The sequence below is a fragment of the Belonocnema kinseyi genome, chromosome 8, assembly GCF_010883055.1.
Source record: "Belonocnema kinseyi isolate 2016_QV_RU_SX_M_011 chromosome 8, B_treatae_v1, whole genome shotgun sequence".
NCBI lineage: Eukaryota > Metazoa > Arthropoda > Insecta > Hymenoptera > Cynipidae > Belonocnema > Belonocnema kinseyi.
In genome coordinates this window covers 70,449,513-70,475,033 of record NC_046664.1, presented here as the reverse complement: position 1 = coordinate 70,475,033, position 25,521 = coordinate 70,449,513, and the positions used below count along the sequence as shown (strand labels likewise).

Sequence of the window (25,521 nt, the reverse complement as noted above, 5' to 3'; positions counted from 1 at the left end):
GCAGAGTGATCGGTCTATAGTTTTTCAGATCCTCTGTTTCTCCTTTCTTGAATATCGGCGTAATAATCCCTTTCCTCCAACTATTCGGGAAGCCTTCTCCATCCCACACTCTTCTTATCAGTTCAAAAAGTTTCCTTTTGCCATCCCCTCCTAAATATACCCATGCTTCATTCGGTATTTCATCTTCTCCTGGTGCTTTCTTCATTCTCAGTTTCTTAATTTGGTCATTAATTTCTTCGCCGCTAAGGTCGGATTCATCTTCCTGTAGGTTATTCCTTTTCTAATGCTAATGCTATTCTTTTTCATTTGTTTATTTATATATTTCCAAATATCTTTCTCCGTTTTTGCATTTTTTATCTCTTTTAATTCGTCATCCTTTCTGTTCTTTTCCTAATCTTCGCACATTTTCCTGAACTCTGATGTTTTATGAGCGTAAGCTTCCCACGAACCTTTATTATCTTTCCATTTCTTGTATAAATTCTTTACCTTCCTGTTTCTTTGTGAACATTCCTTATCGCACCAAGTTTTATGCCCTAATTCAAATCTGATTGACTTAACCTTTTTCTTTTTCATGGCGCTGTTCACTTTGTTTGCAAAAGTATTCCATTCTTCCATTAGATCATTTTCTGAGTAAACGCCAGCACTCATTTTTACGTTATAATCGATCTTAATTTCATTGTCCCATACCACAATCTCTTTCTGGTATCTGTTGACAACATTGGTTCGCTCTGACAAGTTCCGTTTTTAATATACACCCCATTGGCTGATGATCTGATTCTATTCTGTCAATTATTTTAAAATATTCTATCTTATCCAAACCTTCATAGTTAGTTATAGTGTAATCAATTACTGATGACCCCTTTCCCCTCTTCTTACCCGAGTTACCCACGTATGTAAATTCTCCTTGATTGTCACCTTCAAAGTTCCCATTTAATATACACCATCCTTTACGTTCGACTAACTTCATTAGCTGATCTCCTTCAATATTGGTTACTTTGTCCTTAGCTGCTCTTTTTACTTTTTCCTCTTCTGGTCCTCTGTAAATTGCTCCCTTTGTACCCGTCCTTGCATTAAAGTCTCCTCCGATTAGCTTTGCAGTATATTGTCCATATATTCCAGGTTTCATTTCCTAGAGTAATTTTGCTGCCCAGAGCCCCTGTAAAATCCTTTCCTGCTCCTTCTATTTCTATTATTTCTCTCCTGGTTCCTGTACTGATACCTCCACTTGCTCTTCCTTTCTTTTTTTCTCTCTTGGCAAATTGACTCACCCAATTAAATCCCTTAGGTAACAGTTGCCTGAATCTCGCCCAATCCTTCTCCTCAATCCAAGTCTCTGTTAATCCGACATAATCAAAACTTTTTATAAAATTCCAGAAGCCCCTGTCTTTGTTCCTAACACCAGCTACATTCCAAAAAAGAAATTTGCACCCCCCTTCTCTCGCACCCTTTCTTTTTTTCTTGGTTCAAGGTCGTTGGGATTACTGAAAATTTGTATCTTCCCTTCTCTGACTCATCTCCAGGTCCCTCCAACTTATCCAAACTTGATTAACCCTCAATTTTTGGTATCCTAACTTCACCTCCTTATCCTGTTCTCTTTCAGTCCTGGCTATTTCTACCATATTATTTGTATTCTCCTTTCTTCTCTGGTGAGATCATGATCAATAAAAATCTTCTTACCACTTAATACTTTTTTCCTTTCCATGATCGATAGCTTTTCTTCTCAGCTACCTATTTTCGCTATTACTGTTTTCTTTTTACTAAATCCTACTGCTGTTGCCCATATAATTTCTACTTCTATGTCTAGTTCATTTTTAAAGAACGCCTTTACCTCTGCTTTTTTGTCAGTTCCTTCTGCGTGCAGTCCTCTTATCACTACATTGTTTTTCCTTTCCCTTTTCTCCTGCGCTTCAAATGCTTTTTTTATCTCCAAAAAGTCTCTATTGTATGTGTACTCCTCCTTTCCCCTATTGACCACCGAGTTCCCCGTTTGAATTGAGTCATTTTCCTTCCTTATTTTATTTTCAATCTCCACTACTTTTGCCTTAATTGTTTCCTCTATAATCTGGCTGTTCTCTTTGATCCCAACGATGGAGTTAATTTCATTTAATTTACTTCTTAAAACTGTTCTTTCTTTTTCCCATTCTTCTGTTTTCCTTTTCAATTGTTCGTTTAAATGTCTTATTTCCTTTTCGCGATTCTCCTTTTCCTTCTCTAATTGTAATTTCATTTGACTGTTCTCAAATTTTATGTCCTGCATGTGATGCCAGAAATACTTTAAAGCTGTTTCCCAATTCCCACCTTCTAACACTGAATTTGGGAAATCAAATTTGTTTTTCTGCTTTTCTAAATTTTTCTCTTCCTGTTTTGCCTGCTCTGTACTTGGTGCATTTATTGTATTCTGTATCGTTGATTTTGTCCCTGTTTTTTCCGAAGCTTTGAATACCTCATCTATCTTTTTGTTATTTTGAGCTTCTCTTACTAGTTTTTCTTCTTTTGGTAGTCTCCCTCTACCCCGTTTTTTCGTCTCGTCTGGCTTATCTAGGTTATTTTCAGTTGTTTCAGTTTTGTCAGTCTTGTCTCTATCGATATCGGTATTTTTATTAAACTTCGCGCCATCTACTGCTGTTACACCTAACTTCGTGACCAGTTCCTTGTTTCCCTCGTTTTCTGCCATTTTTATACTTTTTCGATCTAACCTATAAATTTTAACCCCTTACGTATATCGCCAATAATAAAATACAAAAACCTTTTTAAACGTCACTTTTTAATCTCACTTATCAGCCTACTTTTATTGCACTAAATAATCACCACTCACACCACATAACATCATACAATAACCGTAATTCTTTATAAATACTTCCGTCTATATGGACACACATTCGCACACTTCCACTCCACCTAACCAAGTCCTTTCAGAATTTTAGTAAAAAATTCATTTGTTTGGTTAAACATTCTTTTTTTTTGTTTTTGACTGAAAATGTATTTATTCAATTTTTGGTTGAAAAATTATCTTTTTAATTTCAAAATTCGTCGAATTCGTTGATAGTTTAAATATTTCATTTAAAGATTCATTGTTCTAGTTTAAAACTAATTTTTTATTTAAAATTTAATTATTCTTGTTTAGGATTCACCATTTTAGTTGAAAATTCATCAGTTTGGTTGCAAATTAATTTCTACAACTGAAAATTTAACTATTCCTTTTGTTGTTAAAGGATGATACTGTTTAGTCCAAAATTGAAGTATTTGGTTGGAAAATTAATGTATTTCGAAAAAAAATTTTTTTTGTGGAATAGTAATACTTGGTTTCAATTCTCGACAATTTGGCTGAAAAATTGCCTCTTTTAATTGAAAATTCAACTGTTTCATTGAAAATTCACGTATTTAAAAAAAATCTATTTTTTTTTGTAGAACATGATGTTTTTCTTTAAAAGTTAATCGCCTGGTTTAACAAATTTTCTTCTTAGTTAAAATTTTCAAGTATTCCAGTTAAATATTTGTTAATAATTAATTCTTTAAGTGAATAATTGTTCAATGATGCCGTGTTACCGACTGAGTATTCACGCCTGTCGATTTGAGTTGAAATATCCAACAAGTTGCGACTTTTTCACAAAAGGAAAGTGGCGGCGCTAGGGGCCTTTTCCAACTCCAAATTTCCGTCGCTTCGTCTGCTACAAGGCAGTCACGGAAAACTTAAAAGTACTGCTTTTCCTTACAAAATAATTACTCCAAGGGACCCAACCGATGTCAGCTCATATATTTTCTTCCTTCTCCACAAATTTCGGTATACTAACTTATTTAGTTTAAGAAAAAAAAGACGGACAAAATTAACATTACAAGGTCAAATTTTTATTGCGCCACAGACTATACCATTTACCCTTAAAATCTGGATATTCTTAAATTTTGAACGGATTGATAACTGTTTTGCCAAATCAATTATTTTACAGCTTACATATTTACAGTTGATAAAATAAAAATGCTTTTATCTACAACTTTATACTACAAACGCTTTTAATTTTCAATTATTTAAGTTTTTTTTTAAGCTGTATGTTATCATAATGAAAAAAGATAACAATTCAACTAATTATTTTGAAATAAAAAGTTAAAATCGGACTTGGACATATTTTTCTTCTTCAACATTTTAGGAATAATTTTTAATCACCATAAAAAAGAATATCTTTCAAAACTCTGAAAAAAGGGGAAAAGTGGATAAAATTGGGTACAAATTGACGGACTGTGATCCCTGTGTAATTGATGATTTAATTTTTTTTTCTAAATAGAAAAATAAAATAAAAAACTCACTTCTGCAACATCGTAGACCCAAATTCTTCCGGTATCGTCTCCAACGGTAACGTGGAATCCACTCGGCATCCACGAAACTCGGTTTAAAGCTGGACATCCGTCGACAATGACACTAGCTGCCGGCACTTCCGTGTCTTGATTCAAATTCCACAAATCGAGTCTGCCGGAATCGTCAACAGCTGCAAACAAGGCTGGATGAGTGGGCGACCACGCAACGTCGTAAATGTAATCGCCATTGTGCTCGAAGGAATAGAGCGGTTTGTTTTCCTTCAAACTCCAGAGCTTGATCGTCCAGTCGATGGACGATGTGAGGAATAAATGTGAAAAGTCAATTCCCCCTTGGACAGCGTGAGCATCGATGCCAGTTACTGGACCTTGGTGACCTTCGTACATCTCCGTCACACCGGCTTTCGTGCCGTGACGACACGCTGGATAAAAATCATTTTTCTTTGATTAGAAAGAAAAAGGAGCAGGCTATCTCTTTCTACTTTTCATATAAAATAATTTTCAATGATTTCTGCCATTAAATCATTTATATATGTTTAAAATCGTTCTCATAAAGAGGGTGGCGATTTTAATAAAAGACAAAAATTTTCGGTAATTTCCCGATTCGCATATATTTTTTATGGTCAATGAAATTAACAAAAGTTACACCCTAATGCAAAAAGTTTTTCCGTTTGAAGTGATATCTATTTTATTTATTTTTATTTATTGTTCGTCCTTCCTAAACCTACGATAGAGTATCCTTTTTAATTTCTTTAAATTAGTCATCAATTGATTAAAATCTCATTAGTTTTTTCAAACTTTATTATAACCATATTTATTGTTTTTAAAATTTGACTTATGAAACAAAAGTTTGACTGAAAAATTTTCAATGACATGACTCCCGGTAGAGTTCCTAAATTCCCGAGAATTTAAGTTCAGATTATGTACCCGAAAATATGACAGAATTTAAAAAAATTTAAGATATTTAACAATATTTTTATTGTTCAGGTTATATCAGCGGTTGAATATACATTATTTTCTAGCTCAGACATATTCAGGAATTATAGTGTTTCGTATACAAGTTTAAAATTTTCAAACATATCAATTTATTTTAAAAAAATAATTTTTTTCTACTTAAAAAGATAACTCTTTAACAAAATACTGGAATTTTCAACAAAATAATTGAATTTTTAACACAATAATTGAATATTCAACCTAAAAAGACAAATTGTCAACACAAAAGTGTCATAGTTTATATTTTAATAAAAAAATACTGAAATTTATACAACAAAAGAAAAGAATTTTAAAACCAAAAAGACGAATTTCTAACAAATAAAGATTTTTTACTAAAAAAATAAATACAAGTTTATTTAAATTATAGAACCTTCAAACCATGAGACAAGATTTCTTTATAAAAATTCAATTTTCAAACAAAAAATATTACTGTTCAACAAAAAATTATTTTCCACGAAACCGATGCATTTTTACGAGAAAAAAAGAAATTTTAAATTAAAAAATAATTTTTCTATAAAAAAAAGACGCAAATTTTCAACTGATAAATATCAATCTTAAAAAATCGAAAATGTTTATTTTCTGCTGAAAAATGAATTCTAAACAAAAATAGAAGTATTTTCCACTAAACAGTTAAATTTTTAACTAGACATAAGCCTTCAATAAAAAAAATGCACCATGTAGCTTAACTTTGACCCAAGTCGTTGAATTTTCAAATGAAAAAGATTAATTTATAACAAGATAATTCAACTTTTAACCAACGAGATAACTTTTCAACTTACAATATAAATCTTTAGCACAGAAAGTGATTTCTTAAGAAAGCGATTGAACCAAATGTTTTGAACAAATTAGTTGAATTATCAAGCAATGAAGAACGATTTTTAACCAAAAAGTTGCACTTTTATACAAATATGAAATTTATCGTAAAGTAAAAGAATTTTTTGGCACAAAAAATTTGAGTTTTCATCCAAAAAAGATTCCAGTTAACTCAGTAACATCAAAAATTAAGTTTTTGTAACAAAAAAATAACTTTCTACGAAAAAAATTATATTTGCAATCCAAAAAGGCGAATTTTTTCTACCAAAAAGGATGCATTTTTAACAAAATAGTTAAATTCTCTACCAAATAGTTAAATTTTTATCAAAAAAATATCAACGTTGTACTAAAACAGATAAATTTGTAATGAAAAACAATTTTTTTTGTAAGTGGAACTTTCATCCAGAAAATATTGCAGTTCATTTTTCAACATCAAAATATGAACTTGAAACAAAAAGTAAATTTTCTACAAAATAGTTAAGTTTTCAAGAATATAGTATAATAGCTTAATTTCTAACCAAACAGTTGCATTTTTATAAAAAAAAAAAGATTTAAATTCTGCTAAAGCAGGTAAACTTTAAAATAAAACAAACTTTAAAAAAAAAGAGTTGAATTTTCAAACGAAAAGTTGACGAAAAAATGCAATTTTCTATTAATTAAAATAAATTCTAAGATTATCATAAATTCGCAGAGAATTTATTTATCGGTAATATTCTCGTTATCGTTCTCAAAGTATACACTATGAAATATTTTAATTTAAATAAGGAACAGTTTGAGTTCAAACGAAAAATAGGAATTTTCAATAAAACAGTAAAATTTTTAACCAAACGAGATGAATTCTTGAAAACGGGAGAACAAAATCGAACTCTGAAGCCAACAAATTTTCCATTTGATGTAATAAAAACTGAGTTGCAAATTAAAGCACTCAAAGTGTAACTCTTTAATTAAAAATTTTTTAATTGAATTACATTTTTTTAACTTAACAATTTTGTATTCAATGCTCTAAATTGAAGGATCAATTAATTTAAAAAAATTGGTAGATTATATAATTTTAAGCAATTTTTAACTATAAAGATTAAAGATTGCACGATTACATTCTTTTCTAAACTGAAAACTTCTTAAATTAAAAGTTAAATTATTTATATTTTGAATAAATTTAAAATGCTTAAAATGTTTTAAAATTTTATTTTAAAATCCTGTTGTTTGAAATTTAAGAAAAAATTATTTAGATCCTTCCAAATTAAAAAAATATTAATAAAATCTTCCACATTCGTTTTTGACAATTTTGTCCATCTTTCTCTAAGTCTTTTTAAATATTCTCTGAAATTTAACTTTTTAAAATAAAAAATCATTTTTAATTTTCCTAGGAAATGTTTTTGATTCTTCTGAAGCCTTTCAAAATTCGTAAAAAAAACTTCTAAATTTTTTGTTCGAAATCTTCTAAAATCTATACCTGGTTTTGAATCAGGAAGTGGGCTATTTGCATCGAAAATTTGGTAAGAATTATTTGAAATAATTTCAAATTCTTAATTAATTTCATTTAAAAATTAAATATTTAATTTATAATTACTGATTTTGAATTAACAGTCAGGTATTATTAAATATTAAGTAATTTTTCTTTGCCCTAATTAAAAAATTTCTTATTAAATGGTTTAAAAATGGAATATTTTAGACTGAAATAATATTAGAAATTTAATAAAATCCTTTAATTATGGATATATTATTATGAAGTTATTTTTAAATTGAAGAGTTTATGTTTCAATCCGGCGTTTACAGTTGTTCAACTAATAAGACTTTCCAATTGAAACAATTCAATATTAAACGTTAAAATCTGGAAATTCTAAAATTCTGAACTGATTCCGAATTGTCTTGTAAAATCAATTATTATTCACTTTTTAAATCTAAAAGTTACAATTAAAATTTTAAAATAATCAATTCGAATTCACAATTGATCAACTAAAAGTCTTTTTTATCAAAAATCTTTGATTTTAAACGTTTCTAATTTGTAATTGTTTAAGCCTTAAAAATTGCAATTTAAAATCCTTTAAATAGAAATGCACGCTTAAAAATCACAAATCTACAATAGAAAATATTTAAAGCGAAAGATTTTGGAATATCATAAATAAAAAAGATCAAAATATAACTAATTATTTAAAAAAAAAGGATTGAACTCAAAGTTGGACAGATTTTCTTTCTAAAAATTTCTTCAATTTCCGGTCAAAAAATAAATACACTCTCATTTCCCGGTTTTCCCGGTCTCGTGTGAATTGCAGTTAAAAAAAAGAACTTACCAGAGTAGACCATTCCGTCCTCGCTACCAACAACAAAATTGTTGACGTCCCCGTGCGGAAAAGCGAGACACGTGACAGCTATCGATTTTGATTGTTTGGCTTGCAGTTCTAATTTCTCTTGGGGCTGAGAAAGCATATCCAAACTCCACGAACACAATTTGCCATCAGTTGATATACTAATTAGATTATGGGCGTTCTGGGTCCCGACTACGCTTAAGCAGTAGACTGGATGCTGGAAATAAATTTCATTACATAGAATAAAGTTAAATAGGGATCAAAGTGTTTCCGTAAAACAATTGTACGGAAAATAAGGGATTTTTTATTAATTATTAATTTTTCTGAAGTTATTATGAAGTTCCTGATTAAAAAAGTTGCCATAAAAAAATGAATTTTTCGGTCGACAAATGCCTGTTTGATGCATTTGTTTTAAAAAAATCATAAAATTGATACAAAAATTAAGAATTTTGCTGAAGTTTTCATGAACTTCCTAATTACAAAAGTTTACATAGGAAAAAACGAATAATTCTGTAAAGAAATACCTGATTAATGCATTTGTTGATTAAATTTGTTTTTAAAAAATCGTCAAATTAATCAACTTATTATTATAAGTTCCAACTTTGTTGGAAATCAATTTTTTTTACTAAATATTTAAATATTCCAGCAGAAAATTTAACTATTATGCTGAAAATCCGTTTTTTTAAATCAAGAATTAGGTTTTTAATTAAATTTACAACCAATAATAGAATAGTTGAATTTTCCGCAAAATTATAATCCTTGATTTAAAACAAAGGAATTTTTTTATCATAATAGTTAAATTTTCTGCTGGAATAGTTAAATTTTTAGTTAAAAAAAAAGATTTCTAACAAAGTGGTTACATTTTCAAAAAGAAGTGAATTTTCAATTAAAATTATGAATCTTCAAACAAAAAATTAATTTTTAACAAAAGAGTTTAACTTTAAACCGTAAGTAGTTGATTTTTTAAATAAAAAAAAGATATATAGGCAACAAATAATGTGACAACTTTTTCTATTATAATTCAGAAAGTATTAAAGAAATTATTAAATCATTAATAAATTATTAATGAAAACTGGAATTTCACTGCGAACAGAAGTATATTCCCGGTTTTTTAAATTAAAATCCCGGTTACTTCCGGTCAAGTCGCCATCGAAAAACTAATCGTAGCTTTAAAAAGAAAATAGAAATATAAAAAAAAACGTGAGTACATTTATAGATTTAACTCGTTTTTAAACTTATACTTTGATGTTAAAAAGTCAAACTGAATTTTTTTTTGTATAAAAACTGAACTATTTTCTTTCTAATTTGTCTGTTTAATTTAAAAACTCATCTAATTTCGTAAAAATTGCATTTTTCTGGGTTAAATGATCAACTTTATTTGTGTAATATTCTTCTTTTTAGTTCGAAAACTCATTTCTTTTAGTAGAAAGTTGATATTTTTTGGTGATGAAGGCCTCTGTTTGATTCAGATTAATCTTTTTTGGTGGAAAATGTATTATTTTGTTGAAAATTCGTTCTTTTTTTTATTTTAAAATTAAACTATTTTAACTGAAAATGTATTCGTATTTATTAGTAGAAAAATAATCTTGGTTGGAAATTAATTTTCTTAGATCAAAATTAATTTGTTCCGAGAAAAATGTAACAATTTTGTAGTAAAAAATTGATTTGGTTGCAAATTTAAATAACTTTAGTTGAAAAGTCGTTTATTTGAACAATTAATTTTTAAACTTAAAACTTAACTATAATATTTATGTTTGCACTTGGTAGCGCGATATTCAAAAGTTTTGAAAGAATTTCAAAAATAATTCAAAAGTTGAAAAGATTCCACATAATTAAAAATAAAATTGTATACGAAAAATTCATTAATATTCATATAAAAATTAAAAATCGTTTTTTATCTCAGAAAATTAATTTTAACAGAATATTTAAGATTTCGGAACATTTCTAAAATTTTAAATAAAAATTAGAAACTTTTCAGAAATTACTTTTTATTTTGCAGGATTGATTTAGAATTAAAGATTTTTAAGGTTTGAAGATAATGAAAAAAATTTCTTAAGATTTCTGGGGAAATTTTCAATTATATTTTTGTTTTAAAGTTTATTTTTTAAAAAATACTTAAAAAGAGTTTAAAATAAATACAAATTTAGAAGCCTAACAAAAAGAACAATTATTATTTTTATTATGGTTTAAAATGATTTTTTAAGATCTTCACATAATAACAAAATATACTTAAGATTCCTGTAAAAAATATTAACTATTTTTCTTTGAAAAAAATAATAAAAAAATACATTTAACAAGGTTTCAAAACAAATTTTGATGTATAAATAACAATTGAGCAATTATTCATTTTGTCCGTTTAAAATAAAATGAATTTAACTTCTATTTTAAAAAGTGTTAATTAAAAAAAAATTGTAATCTATCAAGTTTTAATGCTTTTCACTGAAACTGCTTAAAATAAAATAATTTTAAAAAATGCAATTAGTCGATTCATTGTTCAAATTAGAGCAATGAAAATTATAGCGTGGACTTTTTTAACCTTCTATCTGTACAATTTATGAAAGTTAGAATTTTTTTATTTTGTAGTTTACAGATATTTATTTTAAAATTGGAAAATAAAAAATTATTCTTTGTTTTTTGTCAATTAATTTTAAGGGTATATTTTAAAAGATTAAAAAAGATTTACAGAATTGTCAGAAAATAATCCGGAAGATTTTCAGGGTGGCCGCTTTAATCGACGAAACAAATTTCCGGTTTTTGCCAGGTTCGTAAACATTTGTCACGGTCAATGAAATTTAAAAAATCGCACACTAAAGCTAGAAAATTTTCCATTTGAGGTAATAAAAACTAAGCTGCAACTGAAACCACTCAAATTGGAACTGTTAAATTTTGAACTTTTAAAATTTAAATTTAAAAGTATTTAATTAAAAATTTTGTATTCAAATACTCAATAATTCAATCAATGGAATTTAAAATTTTCAAAATTATATAATTTTAAGGAATTTTAAGCTGGAAACATTAAATATTGAAAAATTGACAATCTTTTAACTGAACACTAATTAAATTACAAATTAAATTATTTTGTTTTTAAATAGTTTAAACATCCTTGGAAAGCTTCAAAATTTTGAGAAATCTAGAAGTTGTTTTAAATTAAAAATTATTTTTAAAAATTTTTCAGAACTTCTTATCTGTCAAAATAAATTGAATTTTTATCTACAATTTTTAGAAAATCCTGTAAATTTTAGAAACTTTCTTTACAATTTGGATGTATGAATAACAATTAAACATTTATTATTTGTAGGCGAGATTTGAGTAATTTTACGAGATATGTAGAAGTTTTGTAAAGATTCAAACTTAATGAAACTTGAAATGATAGCCTAATGTGAAACAAAATGTATATTTTCGCAGATTTTAAACAAAAAAATTAGATTCTTTTCAAGAATTGTGAAAGGTTTCAAAAGAATAAAAACATTTTCTTAAGATGCCTAGGAAAATTAAAAATAACTTTTCATCTTAAAAAATTATTTTAAGTTTATATTTAAAAAGTTTTTCAGAGATTTAAGCAACATTTTCAAAAAAGATTCTAGAAGATTTTAAGAAAACTTTCAAAAATTTGCATGATAATTTTTAATCTTTTTAAAACTCCTAAATATCTCTTAAAATTACTCAAATTTTTTCTGCAAATGTTTATTTGTAAATTATATACCAAAATTTAAAAATTTCACTTACAAATTAAGTATTTTTCAAATACAACAATTAAAATTTTAATTTACTTGTATTAAATAAAAATTCAAATATAGCTAAATATTCAATAATTAATCGGATTTTTTTAATTAAAAAATTTCAAATTAAATGGGTTAAAAATTGAATATTTTAGACGGAAACAATATTTAAATTTAATAAAATCCTTTGATTAATAATATACTATTATGAAGTTATTTTTGAGTTGAAAATAGTTTATAAACTTTCAGTCACACCATCACATTTGTTTAATGACTAAGACTTTCATATTGAAACCGTTTAAGTTTTAACGTTAGAGTCGGAAATTTCTTAAATTTTGAACTGGTTTAAAATCGTTTTGTAAAATCGTTTTTGTTCACTTTTTATTACTTAAAGTAGATAAATTTAAGAAAATTTATTTATTAAATAAAAATGTTTTTTATCGAAAATTTTCAACATCAAAGGCTTTCATTTTTTATGACTTCACGTCTTAAAGAAAGCATTTAAAAATTCTTAAAACTAAAAATGTAAGCTTAAAAATAAAAACTTTAAATGAAAAATTAAAAAATGAAATTTGAATTACACATTGTAAGCTAAATAATAGCATTATTGAAAAACATTACAATTCAACTAATGATTTAAAAACTGTTGAAATCGAACGTGGACAGATTTTTCTTTTACAAATTTGTAAAATTCCCGGTCAAGAAAAAAAAATGCAATGTCATTTACCGGTTTTTCCCGATCATTTCGCGGGTTTCCGGTCCAGCGGCCAGCCTGATTTTAACGCATTATTTTTATTTTGTAGTATTTATTAAAAGTTTTAGAGAAAACTCGTATGATATAAAAAAATTGTTTAGAAGTTTGAAAAAAAAATAAAAAATGATAACAAATTTAAAAAGATTCCATAAAATTTTACACAAAATTTAGGATGTTGAAGATTTTGAAATCAAATTCTGAAACTTTAAAAGCATTTTGAAAGGCTGAAAAAGAAAAAATAAATTTGACTAAAATTCATATAAAAAAACATCTATATTATTATATTTTACCGATTATTATCAAAGATATATTATTTTTAGCAAGATTTGCAATAATTGAAAAGTTAAGGGAAATTGAAAATACATACAATTAAAATATTTGGTTACAAAAACTAATTACAATAATGGTTATTCTTAACTTTTCAATTATTTTTGTGATTAAACGTCATTCTTATATTAATATGTACATTCAATCAGCCTAATTGTACAATATTTTAAATTCAAATTCATAATGTTATTATATTTAAAAATAAAAACGTTAAAAAATTGAATAATATGTAAGATATTTCAAATTAAAAGCTTTGATAGTACAATAATTTTAAATGTATAGAAGATGTTCGATAAGAATTTCAAAACCAAACTAAAATATATTAAAATAATTTACCGTGTGAGCGCTCGCAGATAAAGGTGTGCGTTGAATGGGCGTTCGCTTTTGTACTCTGTTGTCCCATAAAACAATCTGTCCCGAGTAAGTTCCTCCTAAGATTAAATTCGGATGAAATCTGGCGAAGGTGGACGACATCACGGGCGACTGACAGTGGAAAATAAACTCCGGGGTGGTTTTCTTGAATTTGGTGTTCCATATTAAACAAACGCCATCGGGGTCATTAGGGCTTTCCTCGTTATTATTATAGGACGCTAACAAAAGTTCAGGGAATTGCGGAGACCAGTCCAAAGATGTTACACAACGATTACGCGACCAACGTTCGCAGTAAAAGGACCGATTCAACCATAAACGTTGGTGACTCTTCTCGTCCCTAAAATTCCAAACAATCAATAACTTAGACGTTTTATAAGAACATTACACTTATATCTGCATGAATGGAACAAAAGACCAATTATTTCAGGGTTTCTATTCAAATACTGAAAAAAATCGAATATATATATATACGCAGTTTAGAATAATTATGAAAAAAAATCATTTTACTTTCTTACATAAACTTTTAATTCAACAGTTATCAAATAAATAGTTGAATTTTCAACTAAAAAAGATAACTTTCAACCAGACAGTTAAATCTTCAACTAAAAAAAAATCAGTTTTCAAACAAAAATGAAATAGTTAAATTTTCAGTTCAAATAATTAATTTTCCACACAAAAAAAAAAACAACAAATTTTAAATGAAAAAGATAAATTTTTAACCAAAGAGTTTAACTTTCCACCAAGTATATTTATTTTCAACCAAAAAGTTGGGGCTTCAATCAAAAAGATATATTTTAAAACAAGAAGATTATTTTTCAAGCAAAAAGATTATTTTTCTACCTAAAATTGCGATTTTCCAACAAAAATACATGAATTTACTACGAGATAGTTGAACTTTCAACTAAAAAAGATCAGTTTTCGAGAAAAGAAATAGAATGGTTCAATTTTCAGCTGAAAAAATTAATTTTCCACAAATAATAAAAAAATTCAATCAAGTGACAAATTCTAGATGAAACAGATGAATTAAAACAAAACAGTTTAATTTTCAACGCAGTACATATATTGTCAAACAAGAAGATTACTCTTCAAACAAAAATATTGATTTTTTACCAAAAATTACGATTTTTCAACAAAATGCATGCACTTTTAACGAAATAGTTGAATTTTCAACCAAAAAGATACATTTTCTATCAAAAATGATGATTTTTCAACAAAAGAAATGAATTTTCCACGAAATAGTTGAAAAATGGATTAGTTAAATTTTGAGGTAAAAAATTCAAAATAATCAATCCTTAACTGAAATAATTAAATTTTTAACAAAAAAGAGGAATTTTCCAGAAAAAACGAGTTTCCAACAAAATAGCACATTTTTCAAACCAAAGAGATAAGTTCTTTATCAAAATGACGAATCTTCACAACAACAAAAAATAATTTTTCACAAATGTGTGTAACTTTCTTCCAAATAATTGAATTTCCATTTCAAAAAAGGTGAATTCTGAACCAAAAATGTAGAAGATGATATTTAAAAAAAAAAAAGATTCAATCTTTTAATAAAAAACAGTTGAATTCCACCAAAAAAGACGACTTTAATATTAGTTGAATTTTCAAACAGAAGGAACAAACAGTTTCGTATAAAAAACTAATTTAAAAAAAACAGTTATTTTTTAAACAAATTGACAAATTTTAATCCAAAAAGATAAATTTTTAACAAAAGAGAGTTTAACTTTCAACCAAGTATATTTATTTTTAACCAAAAAGATGGATTTTCAAACAAAAATATATATTTTCAAACAAGAAGCTTACTCCTCAAACAAAAATATTAATTTTCTAAAAAAAATGACGGTTTTCCAACAAAATACACGAATTTTGAACGAAATAGTTGAATTTTTAAATAAAAAAGGTAAATTTAGAAGCGAAAATAGACTAGTTCCATTTTCAATTTAAAAAATAAATTTTCCACTAACATAAAACGTTAAATTTGCAAAAAAAAAGCGAGGAGATTTAAGCCAAACAGCCGAATTAAAAAAAAGACAGAGTTTAACTTTCAACCAAGGAGGTTAATTTTCAACCGAAATAATTAATTTTCTACTAAAATTATAAATATTGAACTGGAGCACTTGAATTTTCAACCAAAAATATGCATTTTCTACCAAAAATGGCCATTTTTCAAAAAAACACATGAATATTCAACAAAATAGTTGAAACATGGAATTTAAATTTTAAGTTAAAAAAATTAAGTTTGCACCAAACTGATAAGTTTTCAACTAAAACGATGAATTCATAACTGGAATAATTGAATTTTCAAGAAAAATGAGGAATTTTCAAGAAAAAATGAGTTTTCAACAAAATAGCTTCATTTTTCATCTGAGTAATTAAATTTGCATTTCAAAAGAGGTAAATTCTGAACAAAAAATGTAGAAAATCATAGTTCAACCAAAAAAGATTAAAACTTCTAATCAAAAACAGTTGAATTCAATTCTTAACAAAAGAGAGTTTAACTTTCAACCAACTAGATTTATTTTTGACCACAAAAATGAATTTTCAACTAAAATTATGAAATTCAACTGGTATACTTGAATTTTAAACCAAAAAGATACATTTTTAAAGAAAAATGTTACTCTTCAAACAATGAAAATGACGATTGTCTAACAAAACACATCTATTTTAAACGAAATAGTTTGAATTTTCAACTAAAAAATATTAATTTTCAACCAAAGAGTTAAATTTTAAACTAAAAAAAATTAATTTCAACCGAAAGCAAACTATTTCATTTTTCAGTTAAAAAAACATTATTTTTCCACCAAAAAAAGAAAATAACAAATTTTTAACCAAAGTGACGAAATTTAAACAAAAAAGCTGAATTTTTGACAAACAAGTTTAACTTTCAACGAAAAAGTTTTATTTCAAACCGAAATAATTGTTTTTCATCTAAAATTATAAATATTTAACTGGAATACTTGAATTTTCAACCAAAAAGATACATTTTCAAGCAAGAAAATCACTCTTTAAACAACAATATTAATTTTCTACCAAAAATTACGATTTTCCAAGTAAATAATAAATTGATAACTAAAAAATAGTAAGTTTCAACCTAATAGTTAAATTTTGAACTAAAAAATATAACGTTTCAACGAAAAATGAAAGAGTTCAATTTTCATTGAGAAAATATTAATTTTCCACAAAAAAAAAAAGAAATAACAAATTTTCAACCAAAGTGATGAAATTTAAAGCAGAAAATCTGAATTTTTAACATAACTTTTAACTAAGTAGTTTTATTTTCAAAGAAAAAGATATATTTTCAATAAAAATTACGAATATTAAATGGAATACTTGAACTTTCAACCAAAAAGATACATTTTCAAAAAAGAAAATTACTCTACAAACAAAAAGATTAATTTTCTACCAAACTTTTAGCGTAATTTCCTTTTTTGTGGAAATAATATGAACTATTATATTTTTCGTTTCAAAATTTCTTTCATTTTATAAACAAATCTATTTTCATTGATTGAAAATTCAACTATTTTGATAAAAAATCAACTTTGGTTGAGGGTACAGCTATTTTTTTTTAGTTTGTCTTTTTTTCAAAAATCTAAATGCCTGTTTCAAAGTTTGCCTACTATGTTCAAAAATTTAGTTACTTTGTTAAAGATTAATATAATGAGTTGCAAATTCATCTTTCGTCGATAACTGAACTTTTTATTTTAAATTCTTTTTTTTTGGAGGGTGAAAAATTCAAATATTTGGCTAGAAAATTCAACTATTTGGTTGCAAATTAACTTTTGTGGTGTAAATTAATATCTTCTGTATGAAAATTCAACCACTTGGTTGAAAATTCATGTATTTTGTTAAAAATTTAAGTGTTTTGTTAGAATGACCAAATTTCGTAGAAAAATAAAAGTAACTTTGTGTTCTAAAATGTAACTCTTGTAGAAAATTCGACATTTTGGTTTGAAAATGCTAGAAAATTCAACTATTTGGTTGAAAATGTACTTTTTTGATTAAAATTCGTCCTTTTTCTTACTTCAACTAATACATCTTTCCTTTTTAATTGCCTTTTTATGAATTATCATCTCAGTTATTTTGATTTTTAAACTATAAAATTCAGGAAGTGATAAAAGTAACTTTTCAGGTAACTTAAATTTACTTTATCTAGTAATTGCAACTAGTCACACAAAAAAAGTAACTTACTCAACACTGGAGAAAATATACAAAGATCAGTTATTTAAGGAAAATAAACATTTTATTTACAAAAATCGGCTTGGGGGACCCTTAAATTCTTTTTTAATTTTGCGAGAAATCAGTAAAATCAGTAAATCACTCTAGAAAGTGCTCTATTTTTCAACAATAAGTTGAAACGTTAAATTCAAAATTTTTGAATTAGAATAAAATTAAGCATACAATATTTAAAAAAATCGAAGTTTACAAGCCTTCAAAATTGCACGATAAAAGGATTACGGGCAAAGTACCCTGCTTTTTAAAAACATTTTAAAGAGACTATCTTGTATTATTACCTGCTTTTATAAAAAAAATTTTTTGCTACTCACATTCCATCCTCTCCGTCCATTGTGCCCGTATAATCGGTGTAAATATCAACCGATTCTCCAAGAGCACGTTCCACAATTCTGCTTGTTCGGTCCAGAAAACGTTGGAAATCTTCAGATAAAATAATCATTTGCTTCTCTTCTTCACTGAGTTCTCTCACTGCCAAAAACACAGACAAGCTTAGACAAAGCAATTTTTTAAAAATATTTAAATTTATTATGGGAAAAATTTTATCGATAAAAAAGAATTTTTTTAAAAATTTTATAAATATATTTAAAGGGAAGGAAAGAAGAATACAGACTTCACAGCACAAAATTCACTCAAAACAAGATAAATTGTGTCATTTTTTACGAAAACAATTTTTTAAAATAAAATTATTGTATGTACCATATTCCTTAAATTTCAGATCGGAATATATTGCATTTTCAATTGTATAGTTGAATTTTTAACCGAAAAAGATGATATTTCCACTAAAAGAGACGAATTTCAAAAACAAAAAGACAAATTTTAAATAAAAGAATCTGAGTTTTTAAATTAAAAAATTGATTTAAAAAAAAAAATTATTTTTTATAACGAAAAAATGAATTTTCAACCAAGAAGATTAATTTTCCACTAAAACTGTTACATTATCAACTCACAAAGATGCGTTTTTAATGGAGAAGATTAATTTTCTACTATATAGACGAACTTCCGAAAAAATCATGGATTTTCAACAAAAGAGTTGAATTTTAGACTAAGAAAGATTTTTCAGTCAAGAGAAGAAAAAAGCCGAACAAATTGTTGAATTATTAAAGAAAACAAAAAAATAATTTTTTAAAAATATAATAGAATTTTCAACAATAAAGTTCATTTTTAATCAGAAATGCAATTGTTAAATTTGCAGTTAAAAAACATGATTAAAAAAACAGAAATTCTCAACAAAATAATTAAATTTTCAACCAAAGAGATAAATACGATAAATACGAATTTTATTTTTCAACCAAATAATTCAAGTTTTAACTTATTTTCAACATAATAGTTCAATTTTTAATCAAACAGACAATTCTTTAAAAAAATTATAATTTTCAACACAATAATTTAACTTTTAAACAAAAAAGATGAATTCTCAACCAAAAATTTATTAGTTTATATTTCAAACAAAAAAGGTTTTTTCATAAACTGATTCCTCGACTAAAATAGGTTAATTTTTAACCAAATAGTTGCATTTTTAACCCAAAGAGATCAAATTTCTACCAAAAGAGATGAATTTTTAACCAAAAACATGAATTGGAAATTTAACTGTTCCAGTTTTAGTTCAAAATTTATCTTTTTGAGTTATAATTCATCATTAATAGTTGAAAATATAATCTTCATGGTTAAAAATCAACCTGTTAGTTGAAAATTAAACACTTGGGTTAAATGTTGAAATCTTTCCTTGAAAATTAATTTTTACATTCTCATCATTTTTGATTGAGAAAGTATTAGAATTGTCGGAAATTTTACATTACAGTTTTTCAACAAATCTCCACGTTTCGAGTTCCCCACAATCCGAAAATCAGTTCTCACGATGGCGGCTGTCTGTCTGTCCGTGCGTAAATTAATTTCTTCTGTGAAAATTCAAAGTTTCGAGTTGAAAATTCAAAATTTCGAGTTGAAAATTCAACTGCTTGGTAAAAAATTGATGTATTTTGTTAAAAATTTGTCTATTTGAGTGATAAAATAATCTTCTTTGTTGAAAATTCATTATTCAGAGGATTGAAAGATTCGTTTTGTTTCTGTTGAAAATTATTATTTTTGTCGTTAAAAATTTATTGATTCTATTTTTAGTTGAAAATATAGCTCTTCTAGTTTAAAATTTAACTATTGCGTTGAATATTCATGATTTTTTGTTGAAAATTCGTCTTTTGGTAGAAAATTCATCTTTTTATATTGAAAATTCATCATTCTGAATGTTAATGTTGTTGAAAATTCTATAAAAATCCAGCTATTTGATAAAAAAGCAAACTATTTTGTTGAAAATTTAATTACTCTGTTAAAAATTAATCTAACTTTATTAAGATAATTTGTTGCCAAAAATTAAACTGTTCGGTTGAAAGTTCATTATTTTTTTAAATTCATCTTTTACGGTAACTAAAATCTATCTTTCTTGGTTGAAAATTCGTCCTTTAGTAGATAATTAATATTTTTGTTTAAAAATTTAGTTATTTGATAAAAAAATCATCCAATTTGTTAAAAATTTAATTTTTTTGTTAAAAGTTCAACTATTATAGGTGATATAAATGTAAAAGAAAATTTGCATTTGAAGTTTAGCAAGTTCTTGTTACTCCACTAGCCTGTTTTCCCCCAACGTATAAAAGAATCTGAAAGCTTAAAGTCTGCCGAATTAAACGATATAACTTTTATCCTACAAACTTGTAATCAATAATTAAAGGGCAAAACATTACAAAAAACAGGGGCTTTTTGCCCTCCTTTTTCAAGCATCGATTTTCACCTGTTCCCAAACGAGGTTGACGTTCGGAAAAATCTGAAAAATTCAGATATTTTTCCAGCATTCTTTAATGCTGAAAAAATTTTTCACAATTCTGAAATATTCAATAATTTAATTTTTAGGGGGATTCATTGAAGAATACTTTATCTTAAGAATAAAATAAAGCTAGGAAACCGTTTAATGGTTCTAAATGTGCAGTTTTGTGGTGCGACTACAATCTAGTAATTAAATGTATGATAAAATCAATCTTACGCAAGTAATATCATTTTGAATATTTATGATTTTACTCAACGTTGGCGCGCGGGCGACAAAGCGAGAAAAGTGGTAGAAAAAGTACTTTTGCTACCTCTTGTCCGCTGTGTGGCCCGCGCGCCAGCATCAATTAAATTCAAAATTCAGATATTATTTCTAATATTTCTGACTTTCATCAGTGTTGTCGGGCGGGCGGTACAGCGGGGTGAGTGGTAGAGAAAAAGTACTTTTGCTACCACTTGTCCAGTTATGCAGCCCACGCGCCAAAACTGATTATATTCAGAATTCAGATAAAATTTTCATTATTTCTGATTTAAATCAGTGTTGGCGCGCAGGCGACACAGCGGAACAAGTGGTAGAAAAATTAACTTTGCTACCACTTTTCTCGATCCGCAGCCAGCGCGCCAAACTGATTAAAGTAAAAAATATTAAAAATAATATCTGAATTTAAGCAGTGTTTTTGTGCGGGCAGCACAGCGGGATGAGTGGTAGAGAAAATTACTTTTGCTACCACTTGTCCAACTGTGCAGCCCACGCGCTAAAATTGATTAAATTCAGAATGCAGTTATAATTTTCTTTATTTCTTACTTTAATCAGTGTTGGTGTGCAGAAGACACAGCGGGACGAGTGGTAGAAAAAGTACTTTTGCTACCACTTGTCCAGTTGTGCAGCCCACACGCCAAAACTGATTAAAGTCAGAAATAGTATAAATAATATCGGAATTTAATCAATGTTGGCGCATGGATTGCACAGCGGTACAAGTGGTAGAAAAAAGTACTTTTGCTAACACTTGTCACGATGTGCAACCCACACACCAACACTGATTAAATTGCGAAATATTCAAAATAATATTTCTTGCGTAAAATTGATTTGATCAGAAATTTAATTATTGAAACTGAACTCGCATTACAAAACTTTTCTTTGCATTAAACTCTTTTATTATATTTTTTTTATTAAACAGTTCAGAGATGTTTTTGGAGCAAACTGGAAGCAAAAGAAGTGAGGGGTCCCGACTTTTGGCCCCGACTTCAGTAGTAGTTCCTTATTGGGTTCTATTAATTCAGTTCGCATTTCAGCGCAAAATAAAAACAAGAAAAAGGGGGCATTAGTCGAATGGGGGAAAATATGAAAGAGTATAAAGATATATAATTATTATTTTGATTTACCTTCCTTGGGTTTTTCCTTTTCTTTTTGTTGTTCCACCTGTGTGACTGCAGGCTGAACTTCTTTAACCTGGGGTAATCCATGTGGAAGGATTCCAGGAGGTAACTTGCTTTGGAAACCATCCAAGTGGGGCAAGCTGTTCTCCTCATCCTCGGCTTGGCCATCATCATATGTCAAAACTGTGGTGAATAAGCTGGTCCCGCAACAAATACCCTAGCTACCCTACGACTCTAATTAATTTCCCTAACTCGATTTCTTTTTTCCCCCTTTTTTTCTTCTTGCAAATTCAAAGCCTACATTTAAACTCAAAATCTCCTCTATTCCGAATTCTATCTAACAATAATCTATTTTTTCTACAAATTAGCCGTACATCTACAATAGCAACATTTAAAAAAAGGTATAAATAATTCTAAGAGGATTTGTTGTTCTTGGCAGGGTTCTAAAATTATAGTTATAGGTAATAAGATGGACCAAAAAAACTCAAAATGATTAGAATAATTGGTAATAGCACTGAAAAGTTTTTTTTGTGGTATTACAAAGAAAATCACAAAAATTCTCAATATTGGGTAAGTGAGGTCGAATGAAAACCCCCGAAAAATAAAACACTCGGCACTAAAATTCCCGAATAATAAAATTTTTGATTATTAAAATTCCCGAATTAGAAACTTTCTGAGTAATAAAAATCCCGAACAATTTATAATATTACCGAATTAGAAGATTCCCAAACAATAAAATTTCCGACAGTTCGTAACATTCGGAAATTTTTCAATTCGGGAATTTTACAGTGGCAGGAATTTTATTTTTCGGAATTTTTCACTTGTCTCAGCGAGAAAATTGAAAAATTTCAACTTTTTAAATTTGTTGTGTATAAAAAAGAACATTTTTTTCAAATTTTTTAAAGTAAAGTTTTTGGAGGCTTACATGAAAAAAAAGAAACAAATGTTTTTTAAAAATTATATTTAAGAAAATGAAAAACACAATTTTGTTGATTTGTACCTAAAGATGCAAAAAAAGTGTTTTTCGATTATTTAAAAAAAAATTTTTTATGCTCTTTTTCATTAAATTAAGGAAACACAGACATACTTTTGAGTTTTGAACAACATTTTTTTCACGAATGCTAATACATGGGCCGTTTTTACACCAGATCCGTAAAAATCCGTTTACACAAGATCCGTAATAAAATAGAACAAATTTTTGTTTTAAACTTAAAATATATACGCGTATCCTTACTTTAATAAAAAGTGCATATTCAAAAATAAAGAAAATAAAAACATTTATTTTTGAAATTTTAGGTACGAATTAATGAAATAGTTTATTTGATCATTTTTAAAAATATATTTCGAAAATAAAATTATTTTCTTACTTTTTTTCGTATAAAGTTATTTACTTCCATAAATTGTACCTAAAAAAATCAAAGTTTTCTTTCATGCTCAAAAAATTAAAAAATTGATATTTTTCCATCAACTTGTCCATTATAAAAAAATAATTTTAAATAAATGCGTTCGCAATGCCACGAAGAAATTTTATTAGTGCTCTTACCAATGAATCTGATCACTTTGAGTTTTTTTCAACCCACCCTAATAGGTAATTCAACAATATAGTGTCCCATACTATCTTTGAATTTTTAAATTTTGAAAGGCTACCCCCTAAATTTATTTCTCTTGATAAAAAAAAATGCCATTAATTTTGGTTTATTAAAATAATCGTCTACAGGTTCTGCTAGGACGTTTTAGGTCTGAAAATGGATTTTCTTAGTTTTCAATTTTTTTCAATACTAGTTAAAGGCTAATATAATTCTTTTACACCTAGGAAGTATTCCTTATTTATTATGACATAAGTCCTAAATTTTATAAAACAAAACAAAAATTAAGATATCATTGGGCTGAGACTACGAAAATGTGTAATTTAATTACAATTAATCGTCTGAAATGGATCATAAACATTTTTTTCTGGAATAATATGCACAGGATTTCTTCTAAATTCCTCAAATATAAAGATAATATTCTCTATAATAAATAAATTAAAGATTTCTATAGTGCCTTAAAATGTATTTTGTAATTCTACTTAATTGAATTCCAGTTTTTTAGTTTATTTTAGTTCACACAGAATTTTTTTAATTCCTCTTGAATTCGTAGGTATTTCATTCAATTCTTTTAAACATTTTGTATTTTTTGCAACTCATTTGAATAAGTAATGAATTTAATTTGAATTTTTAGTAATATGTCTTAAATTCTTTTGAATTCATCTAAATTCGCTCGATTCTACATTTTTCAATGTATTATATATTATCATCATTATATATTATTTTCAATGTATTATATAAATCCAATGCATTTTTTACGTTTCTTTTAATTCATGCTGACGTTTTTGAAACTCATCTTAAATTCTTAAAGCTTTTCATCAAATTTTTTTTAAATCCTTTAATTTTTCCTACCATGTGACGAGTGGGTCACGTGACCAGATTCCTACCTTACCGACACCTTTTCTGTTTCCCAACTTATTTTCAAACTAAACGCCACATCGAGTTGAAAATTTCAGAAACAAAATAAGAAGCACTAATAAACATGCGTCTGGTCATAAATTTTTATAATTATGAAGAAAGCAAAAAAGATTTGTTTACAAAAAAACTTTTTTCATAATTCTAAAAATTTAGGACCAGACACATGTTTATTAGTGCTTCTTATTTAGTTTCTCAAATTTTCAACTCGATGTGGCGTTTCGTTTGAAAATAAGTTGGGAAACAGAAAAGGTGTCGGTAAGTTAGGAATCTGGTCACGTGACTCACTCGTCACATTGCCTTAAAGGCATGTGATACTTACAGTTTCCCCGGCTTTTTTTCCACAGAAATGAACATTTTTAAACACTGAATTCGACGATGCTATAAAATATCATAACGGACGTCCCCGGACTCCTTTTTAAGGGATAATAACAAAAAAATTTATTGTACTAAATAAAAATTTTACGCATATGCATTATTTTGAGGTTACGTCGTCTTTCAACTCTGCCTTTTCGATAATCTGAAAATTATTTATGAAATAAACTTTTTTGATTGCCTGCCAACAAGGTTAGTTCCGGGAGATTAGTTACTATGTTTATTAGTAAATCCAATGTTTTCGGCCAAAAATAATTGGTAGTTTGGAAGTAACGCTCGGGTGAATTGCAACACACATAACCTCGAAATATACATGCACATTGTTAGTAATATCCAAAAAATGTTGATAAGAAACATAAAAAAAGTGTGTGGGGACGTCCGTTGGCATGTTCGCTATCATTTCCCAGGTTTTGAAGGCAAAATATTTCTTATCCTAGGAAAAAAGCCGGGGGAATCTAAGATTGACAAAATCGATGCTATTTCCTAAGCGCTAGGCAAATTAATCACATTTTGCTAAATTAAAACTTTTTTTAATTAAACTACAAAAAAAGTGTGTGGGGACGTCCGTTAGAATGTTCGCTATCATTTCCCAAATTTTTAAGACAAAATATTTAATATTCTAGAAAAAAAGCCGG

The 25,521-nt window shown here is 27.0% G+C and overlaps 1 protein-coding gene across 12 annotated transcripts in view; it reads right to left on the bottom strand.

Moving 5' to 3' along the window:
- Positions 1-25,521, bottom strand: part of LOC117177879 (cytoplasmic dynein 1 intermediate chain) — a 77,017-nt gene that overhangs the window by 12,355 nt on the left and 39,141 nt on the right. For 8 of the 12 annotated variants that reach the window (XM_033368926.1, XM_033368927.1, XM_033368928.1 and 5 more), the window contains 5 exons: positions 22,017-22,169; positions 18,134-18,290; positions 13,554-13,926; positions 8,403-8,634; positions 4,300-4,727 (listed from right to left, as the gene is read on the bottom strand). In XM_033368926.1, the coding sequence (XP_033224817.1) occupies positions 4,300-4,727; positions 8,403-8,634; positions 13,554-13,926; positions 18,134-18,290; positions 22,017-22,169 (1,343 nt within the window). Of the gene's footprint in view, positions 1-4,299; positions 4,728-8,402; positions 8,635-13,553; positions 13,927-18,133; positions 18,291-22,016; positions 22,194-25,521 lie in introns of all 12 variants that reach the window. The other 4 variants (XM_033368929.1, XM_033368933.1, XM_033368937.1 and 1 more) reach the window with 1 other exon arrangement.